The sequence below is a fragment of the Nanorana parkeri genome, unplaced genomic scaffold (genome assembly GCF_000935625.1).
Source record: "Nanorana parkeri isolate BGI_ZX_2015 unplaced genomic scaffold, ASM93562v1 scaffold257, whole genome shotgun sequence".
In the NCBI taxonomy this organism is placed as follows: Eukaryota; Metazoa; Chordata; class Amphibia; order Anura; family Dicroglossidae; genus Nanorana; species Nanorana parkeri.
This window is the reverse complement of record NW_017306525.1, coordinates 1,005,604-1,017,457: the sequence shown is the minus strand read 5'-3', so window position 1 is coordinate 1,017,457 and position 11,854 is coordinate 1,005,604. Positions and strand designations below refer to the sequence as shown.

Below are 11,854 nucleotides of genomic sequence, written 5' to 3'. Positions count from 1 at the left end.
AGTTGGGTGGAGTTCATTACACCACGCCATACAGCATTTAGAATATCCCATATTGAGAGGTAATCACTGAAAAGAGACACAAACAATTAACCATTTATTACGTTTATTATTCACAGAGTTCATCGGCAACGAAACATTTACAACCACCACTTTAGTAATCACTGTTTACAACACATTAATCACTACGGGTGTTGTACTTAGATCAATGTATTATTATTTTACAGTGCAATGATATATATGAGGGCATTCAAAAACCAAATAGATTAAATCAAACCAAGCAAAACATACTAGTTCTTCTATTCTTCCGCAGGCGCTGCAGCAATGAAACCTTGATCCCGAAGACCTAAGTGGGCTTGATAGAGATCTGCTAATCTGTGCGGAGTCAAAGGAAGGTTGAAGGTAAGAAACTGAGGAGTTGGCAGGCAGCAAAACTCCAGTTCGTATCCTGGGGATACCACCTTATTCACCCAGGTGTCTGAGATGCAAGCTCTTACCAAATGTCCCCCCTCTCTGGAAAGTGTGGAAGCTTCTTTAAGCTGTATGTATGCATGCTTGAAGTCCGTATTGGCGTGGTTTGTGTTGCAGTATTAGGCATCATTCACATGACCGATTAGGGCTGTACTTCTGCAAGAATTTGAGTGCCATACCTTGTTGGTTATTTGGGGGCCAAGCTGGGGGCAAGGGGATCTTGACAAGGAGGGCGCAGGAGTGGAGAAAATTAAAGTATGTTTCTTAACAGGTAAAGAATACTTTGCAGTCCAATCCTTAGGCTTCTTCCGCTGAGGAAGATGGGTGCTTTTGCCACCAGTAGTGTCCTTAATAATGCTATCCACAGTAGATCTGAAGAAATGTTGTCCCTTGATGACAATGCGGATCAAACGCTTCTTACTTGCAGTTTCTGCAGTCCAGCAATTTAAGTAAAGTGCCCTATGCATGTGTTTGGGCATAGGGCCCATGTGAAAGATAAGTTGGGAAGCCCCCAGCAGACCATCACAACTAAAATTTAAAGCTAGTCATTTTCTCTGGGTATTCTATACTCAAGGGATCAACCGCAGCAATGGTGAGATCTCTCTTAACAGATTTTGACCAGTCAAGGTTTGGTAAAGTAAAGTTACAGTCAGGAAACAGAGAATCTGAAAGGTGCTCAGCAACGTATGTCATTAAAGTAGCTCCCGCTGCTCAGTCCGACCAGCCTGCTCAAATTGGAGCCTTCAGAGACAGGGCAAGCACTGAGGCAATGCCAGTAGCTCTGGGTTTGAAAAGTGCTGCGTAGCTAGAAACCCAAAGGTCGCTTCCAAGCTAGCCCCGCAATGTCCAGTCTGGTGGGGTCTGGACGTGGCACTCCAAAAGCCAGGCTAAGGATGGCCATGCTGGATAGCTGCAATTGAAGAAACAAGCCCTAGCAGCAATGTAGAGTCCTCAGGGGCAGGGCCCTCCTTACCACCTTGTCTTGAATTGTATTGGGACGGTAATGTCTTCCTTATATTGTAAAGCGCTGCGCAAACTGTTGGTGCTATATAAATCCTGTATAATAATAATGTAGAGGGTCCTAAATTGAAGAAAAACCTTTTGGAGGTTAAGAAAAAAGTGCTAGCAAAAATAGGTCAATTTTTACACAGCATGTATGCATGCTTGAAGTCTGTATTGATGTGTAAGGTTTGTGTTGCATGATTAGGTATAATTCACATGGCTGATTAGGGCTTTACATCTGCAAGAATCCCCGTAATTCTGCAGCTAGGGTCACAGGTGTGTGCAATCAGCCAGGGCTGCTAATATAAGGTACAACACTGATAACGGCTTTGGGTATTTAATTATGTTTTTATTTTTCTCTGTTGGGTTTAGTGACTTTTAAAAGAACAAGCGCATTTTTAGCCACTTCCCTAATCTAAAAAAAAACAAAAAACACCATCACCCTCCGCAGATCAATACTTGCCTAAATCAGAGGACTGCTGCTTCGCTGTTTGTTGACATACAGTGCTGCAAATATCCTGGCTACATCTGTCTCGCAGCTGGCTTGAAGTTTACAGGATTGTAATGTGCAGGTGCAGCCAGCAGAGGGAGCAATGTGGCGCTGCATGTAATCAATAGCGGAACCGTGCATGTTGAATCTCAGTAAGTATGGATTTGTGGTGGGGAGGATTGTTTAGGTCAGGGATGTGGAGGCAGAAAGGATAGGTGCACTTTGAAACTGTGCTTATCCTTTAACTTCCACTGTCACCACATTTTTAAGAAACCTGTATTGAGGTCTATGGAAGGTGCGATTGCTGACCTCTTTTGAAGTTGCTAGTTGTTTTGGTCAAAACAAGTACATAGGAATGAAGAGGTTTGATTTCCTTGTGAGACACCTGTATTTGTAGTGTTGGGGGACCCCAGCTGCTGCGTATTTGTGCCCGTAGGATTGTATGGACAGAATACACATAGGATTGTATGGACAGAATACAAGCTAGTCAGGAACCTGTGTTTGTGCTTACACACATATACCCATGTAGTGTATTCTGTCCCCACAATCCTATGGATACAAAAACACAGCAGCTGGGGCTCCCGGGCGCCACAAATACAGGCGTATTTTCTACTGTATGCCCACAAGGGTTGCCACATGTCTGGGATTCGCCCAGACAGTCTGGGTTTTAAGTGCTGTGTCTGGGTTTCATGGCAGCTGAAACCCGAACACAAGATGTCAAGCAGACAGGGATAACCAAAATTAAGATAGGTGCTACTTGTCTGGCTCTCCTGTGTATTCCCCCCAAAATTCTGCAGTCGCTAGAGTGTTGGAGTTTCAATGAAAGCGAGGTGGCAACCCTTAATGCCCACACACTTGTATTTGTTTCCTTATGAATAAACCTTTTAGAGAGGTCAGCAATGGTTTTCTACATATTCCTCTCACTGCAATGTTTACATCCAGAACTCTTCAAATAGCACTGCAGTTCCTGTGCAAATGCATGGACCGAAAATGTCAGACATTTTGATGGCAAACTAAAAAGTACAACAACCATGCCCTCCATTCCATTGAATCACTTAATACTAAAGAACAAAGAGCGGAGCGCGCTAAAAGAAAGGCATAATGGAATGCGAGCGGGATGTGGTTTCAAAGAACGGTACCACCAATCCCGGAAGAAGCGCTCTTACTCGCTGACGTCATCACAGCACGAAGGCGCTCCGACCAATCTGTGCGAGACAAAACGGAAGCTCAGCTTTCCCGCATAAATAGTCTCCTCACGGCGCTCGGCTGCCTTAGCAGTGCTTTTTGACGCCGCTCGCTTCAGTCTCCTCCCTACGGCGGCGTGCACGCGGAGGGTTACATTCTTTCTCTGCTGCTGTTTGGTCGTATCCGTGCGCGAGGCGGTGCAAGAAAGGAAGAGAGCAGGAGGGTGCGAGCGCCATTTTAGGTTGTTCCGCTCGCCGCAGTTGATAAGTGGGTAGAGGAATTTGCTTCTGCCATTTTTCCGCCCCCTCGCTCGGAGCTCGTTCCTTTTAAAGCCGGCAAGATGGATTTGTCAGGGGGTGGCGTGATTAGGGGGCCGGCGGGTAACAACGATTGTCGAATATATGTAGGGAACCTGCCTCCAGACATCCGCACCAAGGACATAGAGGACGTGTTTTACAAGTATGGTGCCATCCGAGACATTGACCTAAAGAACCGTCGTGGAGGCCCGCCTTTTGCTTTCGTGGAGTTTGAAGACCCCAGGTAATTGGTTTAATGCATGCATAGTGTACGCGCGGGCTGTGTGCAGAACGCCCTCTCCTATTCCCGGTACCTTCTCTCCTGAAACCCTCCGCCTGCCTGGACGTCCGTGCGGACGCCGCATTTGGCCCTTCCCTGCCTCGGGGAGCACTTTTATGCAAGGTTGGCGGCTGTGCAGCCATGAGCACATGTAGCACTCGTGCAGCGTCTTCTAGCGCCCCCTGGTGCCCGAGCGGTCCTGGGCCCGCGTGGCTGTAATGGTGCGCTCTTTGTGTTCAATGAGACCTAATGGACGCTGGCATCTCAGAGGCTTGAACGTTGCTTTCAGTTTAAGCAGCGTGATTAACTTAAACATCTAATTGGGTTCAGCTAAAAAATAACTCCACGTTAGGGATCGTTATTCTGTGACTTATCTTTGTAAATTGAGCCTATATCACGCCTGTGTGCAGCTAGCCATGCTGAATTTGCATTGGCAGATCAGGAAATGCCAAAACAATGTAGTGCGAGACCCAACTCCATTTCATGAAACCATTTTTTTGGGGAGTTAAAGTCTGGGGTGCTGTTTGGTTTATCTATACAAGTGCTCCCATCACCTACGCACTGCATGGGTTGAATGCTTGTTTGTTTAGGTAGAAAAGGAAGAAGTATGAATATCTTGTTCCCTGTGCTCTCTAATGCTTTGGAATGTGGGCGGACCCTCGCCATCCAACGTTATGTGATGCCATGAGAAATGCGACTGGATGGGCAGCGAACTGAAGCAGCTTCGGGGCATTGTGCGGAGGAAGTGGGCTCCAAGAATAGGGCAAGTAGTTCACCTTCTTCCTATCCCCCTAGCCAAATAAATGTTTAACCCATGCAGTAGCCCCGAGGCTTGGAACTTTGAGTAAGCCCTTGTACCCCTTATTACTAATTTTAGGTTGTAACATGAATGGCCAGTTTGTGCTTGCTGTATTACTATTATGCAGGATTTATATAGTGCTAACAGTTTGCGCAGTGCTTTACAATATAAGGAAGGGATTATAATAATACAATTCAAGACAAGTTGGTAAGGAGGGCCCTGCCCCTGAGGGCCTACAATCTGAAAGGGAGGGGCAAGTGATACATGGGATGAGGAGGTAGCTGTGTGGGGATTAAATGTTTGAGAAAGAGTATTGAAGGTATTGATACTTTAGAAAATGTATGCTCATAATTTTACTAGTATTGGACAAGCATATCTGAGTGATTGAAGCATTTTAGAATGTCTGTTTAAAACTTCTTTTCCCTGGCTCATACTTTTGTCAAGAAAGCATGACACGTTTTTTTCTGGGTAAACATGCAAAAAAAAAATAATCTGCAAATACAGCTATGCTAACAAAGCTTATTTTTACTTTACAGGGATGCTGAAGATGCTGTGTATGGCAGAGATGGCTATGATTATGATGGCTATCGTCTACGTGTAGAGTTTCCGAGAAGTGGCCGAGGAGCTGGTGGAAGGGGAGGCGGCGGCGGTGGTGGAGGGGGTGGTGGTGGCGGCGGCAGTAGTGGTGGTGGAGGAGGAGGCGGCGGTAGTGGGGGTGGTGGAGGAGGCAGCGGCGGTGGAGCTCCTCGTGGAAGATATGGGCCTCCATCCAGGCGTTCAGAATACAGAGTAGTAGTATCGGGTAAGTGATTTGTTTCTTTAGCCTTTTGTGCATAAAACTGTCTGTTAATGGAGATGCTTGGGAGCCTCAATTGTGATATGCATATACTCAGTCTTGTGCAAGTTAATGAGCATCTTTTATTCTATAGTGCAAAATAGGAGATTACTGTTTTGCATTGTCTGATTTGGAGGAACATGCATAAAGGTGAACTCAAGCCCTTCCCAACAGGGCAATTGTTCCAACCCTTTCCTACTCTGTCCAAAGAGTTTCCTGGATTGCATTTGCTCTGTTTTAAATCTTATGATCTTGCAAACTTGGGTTTATTTACCTCTAAATTTGAGTAAGGAGCTTAGTAGTGTAAGATGACTTTTTTTTTAAACGAATGCAGTCATGTTGGGAGAATTAAGGTTATTGCTAGCCAGATATGGGAGATTTCCCAGAGGGGAACACTGACCTCGAACTGCCAATCCAGTTTATTGGTCCCTGCAGAAAAAAATTCCTGTAGTACAGACCTTACACAACTTGTGCTCCAGGCGTATTGCTTAAAAGCTTGCGTCTCTGAAACCATTCAGCATAAAACTTGCTGCAGTAGTAGCTGAATTCTTAAGCTGGGGTGGGGAACCCAGGGGGTTTTGTAGATGTTAGAAACCTTGCTGCCATGGTTTGCCATAAAACTTGAAGGAGAATTATGGCATGAGTGTTTTTCCCCATAGTTCTCAGGGTCACGGGAAGACATAAACTAGCATCCTCCTGTAACCCAAAGCTCCGTATACCGCGAGCTACAGCTCATGGTATACTGAGACCGCCGCAGCCGGGACGGATCCCGACATTACTGTCGAGATCCGCCCAACTGCGTGATTGACAGCTGGATCTGCCTACCCGCCCACTCCCCGTTCGTTCCTCCAGTCAGCGCTGGAGGATCAGAGGGGGGAATCCCTACAGGGAGCCGTGAGTGACAGTCATCGCTCTCTGCAGGGACATGATCTATTGAGCCGATGTGTGTCCGTTTCATTGTCACATGTCGGCTCAAACTATGAGGTTGAGTGAAAATCACTCACCTCATAGTTCTCCTTTAAGGTTAGTGTATTTTGCCACATATTGGGAAAGATTAAAACATCGAACTGAGCTACCAATTTTGTTTTTGTTCTTGCGGTTTGTGTTGAGGATTTTCCAATGTTGATTGGAATCGAAAGTTGGAGGAAATCCTACCAAGACTGACCATGATAAAAAACTTCATAGGCTCTGAACCCCCTCCCTATTCAAAGCCAAAAACATTTTGACAAGGTTCCCTTTTTTTGTTCCTGCCGTTTTTGAGATTCTCTGGTCTTTCATTTCAGGACTTCCTCCAAGTGGAAGCTGGCAGGATCTGAAGGATCACATGCGTGAAGCAGGTGATGTATGTTACGCTGATGTTTATCGAGATGGTACTGGTGTCGTGGAGTTTGTTCGAAAAGAAGATATGACCTATGCTGTGCGGAAACTGGATAACACTAAGTTTAGGTCACATGAGGTAAATATACTAGGTTGTTTTGCTTTCCTTCTGCCATTGCTGCATGGTTATTAATGGGGTATTAAACTTGTGGGTCTGAAGGTAAGATTTTCTAGGCTTCGTCAATAAAAAAAAAAAATGGATTTCCATCACCTTCAGAGTGTTTCATCTTGCCTAAAATGCTGTTGAAGCTTGGTTTGTTCAATCCCAGGTTCTATCTGTTTAATAGGGAGAAACTGCCTACATTCGTGTTAAAGTTGATGGCCCGAGAAGCCCAAGCTATGGAAGATCGCGCTCTCGCAGTCGTAGTCGTAGCAGAAGCCGTAGTAGAAGCAACAGTCGCAGCCGCAGCTACTCTCCAAGAAGAAGCAGAGGATCCCCTCGCTACTCTCCCCGTCACAGCAGATCTCGATCTCGTACATAAATAGAAAAGTGATGCTTCTTTTGTAGCCCCTCATGTTGTATACAGTTTCTTTATTCAATACTTTTTTAATTCATTGTTTTATTAAAGTTTTGAAGTCCTAAGCGTTCTGTGTAGAATAGTAAGGCTAATGCTGAAACCAGTATCTTCCTTTTCCATGTCTTCATGCCCCAAAAAGTGTATTTGGCAGCTGTAGGTGAAATTCTACAAGTCAACCAGCCTCTCTTCAGAAACACCAGTGTTGGTGTGTTATCCGCAATGTGTGATGGCGATGGGGATTTGGGGTGGTTGTGGTATAAATATTAACATATTTTTTTTCTCCTTTTATTTGTGGGGAAATCTTGTTTTACCTTGCTTTTCATGTGTCTTTCTGTAGACATATCTGAAGAGATGGATAAATGGATTATGGAGGACATTTCAATCATTTTAGGATTGTCAGATGGATGCTTGAGGAGGATCAGATCATATATGGAGGCCATGGTATGACTCCAAGTGCTATTGTGAGACAAAATTGGCAGTATTGAATTTATGCTATAAGTATTTAAAGAGCAGTCCTTTTAAATGCAAGGACTTTTATAAGTAGTAAAGTGCTTGTAGGATAGTCTGCCATGATGTGTATTTTGTGGGCCTCTCAACTTGTGTATAGTATAATATCAATACTGCTAACGCTGCATGTCCTCTGTGACTGGTAAACATTGCTATTGTGCTTTTTTTTCTATTTTTTATTTGTCAGAATTAAATAGTTTTCCAAATCAGATGTTTGTAGACTATTGTTCAAGGACAGTCTTTTATTTTTTGTACTTGACCTACTCATTACAGGCTTGTAGGTTGCAACGCTTCCTTTTCCACTCATACCTTTTTTTTTTAAAAAAATTTTGGTTCATCAAATCCACCAATTGGTTATCTTGCAGTAAAATCTTTATGCCATATTCTTGTAATACACCACATTGGTTTTTGAGGATTACAACAGCAGATGCAACATGTGACAGGGAAGTGCATGCTACATGTGCTTCTTTAGGTAGTATTGTAAGCCTTCAACTTGGGTGATGCTGAAATTGTTTCCCATCTTGTGGCCACCTATATATATTTTGAGAGCACCATCACAGCATTAGTGGTTGATTGTACTATGTAAAGCATTGATTAATACAGAAGATTTGGCAATCTGCTAGCAAGTTATTAAAGATGCAAGCTTTTGGGGTTCCACAGATCCCTTGTTTAGGCTTTGTACATACTCTGAAATGTACAAAACATGAAGAGATCTAAGGAATCCTGGAAGCCTGCATCCTCAATAACTGCAGTTAGCCAATAAAGGGTATTGCTTAAACTTCAAACTTTCTGCGATGGCTACATAATAATTTGCAAGCAAGAATAGGTTTAAAAAAAAAATTTTTGCTTGAGCTGCTCACCAGATGTTTTGGTGATTTAAATGGAAAACATGATCTGTGTTGTACTTAAGTAATTTTTGATAAACCCCTTGTAAAAGTGGTACTTTTTAGGCAGAGTATTAAAGTTAACTCCGTATGTAAACCATCTTGGCTGCTTTGCAGCTTCTTGGGGACATCCACTTGGCTATGCAGTGTTGCTGATCAATATAAATTAGGCTGCCCATATCAAGATTTCATTCTTTGGATAATGTAGCTTATTTATAGGGAATTCCAATGTGGACATCTTGAAAGACCACCTGTTTTTTTTTGCTTTTAAAGCAGATATACTTTAATTGTTCAAACATAATTTAAAGTATATAATGGAAGGTGAGATGTGTGCCTTTTGATTTGCTTCTTAAAGTTAGTTTTTGAGGGTAGAAATGGGAGAGCTGCCATTGCTGTCACTTTTTTTTATTAAAGTGTGAACTATGACTTAGCCTCCTGCTTTTCTGCCTAGCGAGTCACTGGCTTCGAACAAGTATGAAAAATCTTTTTTTTAAGCTCATACTTTTGCCTGGTCAGTGTTTAATTATGCAGGTCTGTAGAAGTTGGTCTCCGGGACTTTGGGATATCTAGTGGTGGTAAATAAAACAGCTGGACACATGGATTGTTCTTGAAACTTTTTTGCCACCTATTGTATGGTTTGAATGGGTGGTGAAATTGTGAGAACTGATTGGCTGGTAAAGTTACGTTGGATTCACTACACCAGTTTTCTTAATAGCGAGTCCAGTATTGGGGTGAAAGCCCCAAGGCTTATTTCTTTAAAATGTCAGTAATGCCACCTTGTCACACAACTTTTTATAGTTTTACAAGATGTGTGACAGTACCACACAACTTTTGGAACTTCCACATGCACAGAATATGTAAGTAGATCAGCATAAAACACATTGGCCAAGAAAACAGTTGACATTTTTGTCTTTAGTAGGCAATACCAGTTATATAAACCATGCAGTATTATTATTATACAGGATTTATATAGCGCCAACAGTTTGCGCAGCGCTTTACAATATAAGGAAGACATTACCATTCAAGACAAGATGGTAAGGAGGGCCCTGGATTAAGCCTTTGACTGAACACATGTTCATGTACATTGGCAATCACTTATGCATAGGTTCCAGTACCAGCCATATTCAAGTTGATTGTGCTTAGGTGCTTCATTATTGCTTTAGGACAATGCAGCTCAATCTGATCTAAGTAGCTTTTATATTTTAGTAGCATTGTTGCTGTTTTAGTACCTCCCAGGTATGTGGTTATCACAAAAATATTGCTAAAAGAAAACCTAAATTGCCCCCATGGTTGGTGTCAGATGGGTGCTTTTTGTTCCCCCAGTTTTCAGACGTGTAAAACTGACTAATTCTGTCTTGGGTGTCTTATGGGGATGTACTTTATCATACAAGCCCTGTTGCTGCTTGAGTGGCATGATGATTTTCTCCATAGGTGCCCCTGCACCCTTGTGATTTGGGCAAAGTACACTGACACCAGCCCGTGTAAGTAATGTTATAATTTAATAAGATTTCTCTTTAGTATTTAATGATATACCGTTCACTTAGATTTTTTGGGGGGAAATGTAATGGTTATATGTGCATACTTTTTTTTGTCTGCACACACAACTATTCAGTTCCCAGAAATCTGTTTCGATAATATCTAACTCTGCCTCTTTTTTTTTTGATTTTGCTGGTTATAAAGGTTTGGATTGGAGAGGGCTCACTGGATCCCAATCCTGGAGCTGTGGATCATTGGATTCAAATCATAGGAAGGAATCAATAGGATAGGGATGAATTTCCAAGATTCATGGAGCGGGATCATATAACAAGAACATAGGAGTGGATTCCTGCCCCATCTAAAACCCATTCGTGTGGATTTTTTTCTCTAATCATCCAATTGGCTATTCTATAGAATTTTTTTATTTTTTTTTTATTTTTGTATACAAGTGGAGCGCTTAGGATGCCAGAAGGAGTTGCACGTTTTTCTTTTTGTTAAAAAGCAAAGAGGAGACAAGAGGCACGCTGGAGCCATCCCCTGGGAAGGATACAGCACCAATAGATGGTAATTAAAAGGGATAATGGGAGGGTTGACTTGAAATTAGTAAACTTGTATCAAATTTGAAGGGGGCTGGGTTTCAAAATTTCTCTAGGATTTCAATTGGCTTGTGAGGATATTGCTGCTGAATAATAAATGAATAAAAAGTAAATGGTTTCTGTGTCGCTTCTTCAGTTATGATGGCCCTTGAGTAACGAATGTATAATTTCTGAAAAGGTCTGCTACCGACAAGATAACTCATCTGGATTGCTGTGTCATGAACAATTAAAGTGACTACTCAGGAGTTAAACCTTAAAAATGCATCCAAGCACCTCAACTATTAACACAAATGTATCTTATTTGTGTATCACTCGGCTGTAGATCCTCAAATCATCTCTGAATTGATGCCGACACTGTCCTTCCTTCTGTAAGGTGGATACTTTTATTCCCCATGGTCCCTGTGTGTATTGTAAAGTAGCCACCGCTTCAAGCTCACTCCTGTGATGATGGACTACAATCCCAATACAAATGGACAATGGCACATTTAGTTTATTCATCACACAAGTGAGTTTGGAGCAGTGGTGATTTTATAACATAGGAACCATGGTGAATAAAAGGTAGCCACACTCTAGAAGGAAGGAGTCGGCACCAATTAAGAGATGATTTGAGGATCTAGAGCTCAGTGATGATGCATTTTTAAGATTTAACACCTGAGTTTAGTGTCACTATAAATATGTGCAATAATACCACTGCCATGTCATATTTTTTTTTTTATTAGCAGATTGTTCCTACTCCCCTCTCTACGTTCTGATGTACAACCAGCCTCCTGAAGACATTTGACCAGTTGCACCTCTAATGTACTTGTGTGCAATGCTGAGCCAGTGATCTTCCACTCAGCAAAAGGGTGTTGCGGGCCTGCCCACATCCTGGGTGGGGAATGCTGGTTGGTGGTGGGTTTTGGGCAAATAATAAGGTAGGTAATTCACCTCATTCATTCCCCTAGACATAAGTATTAGTGTAAGCCATCACTACAGGAGGTCCACACTCCCAGCTACCTGAGGTTCAGCTTTAACCTTCCTGGCGGTAATCCAGAGTGTGGCTCGGGGTTCATTTTCAGTACCAAAAGCGGTAACCCCGAGCCACACTCGGGATTACACTGCGCCGCTTACCTTGTCCATGAACCCCGCTGTGTCCTCCGGC

At 42.8% G+C, this 11,854-nt stretch overlaps 1 protein-coding gene across 2 annotated transcripts; it reads left to right on the top strand.

Annotated features, from left to right (window-relative positions):
* The first annotated feature begins 3,174 nt into the window (after nt 1-3,174).
* SRSF1 (serine and arginine rich splicing factor 1) lies at nt 3,175-10,445 on the top strand. 2 transcript variants are annotated; one of them, XM_018556909.1, is made up of 7 exons: nt 3,175-3,685; nt 5,057-5,184; nt 5,263-5,322; nt 6,639-6,811; nt 7,020-7,206; nt 7,588-7,691; nt 10,322-10,445. In XM_018556909.1, exons 1-7 carry the CDS (start codon nt 3,486-3,488, stop codon nt 10,400-10,402), a joined length of 933 nt encoding a protein of 310 aa, XP_018412411.1. In that variant the 5' UTR covers nt 3,175-3,485; the 3' UTR covers nt 10,403-10,445. The 2 variants fall into 2 exon arrangements, with proteins under 2 accessions (XP_018412411.1, XP_018412412.1); XM_018556910.1 differs by lacking the exon at nt 10,322-10,445 and having other exon boundaries at nt 3,180-3,685; nt 5,248-5,322; nt 7,020-8,089.
* The last annotated feature ends 1,409 nt before the right edge of the window (nt 10,446-11,854 follow it).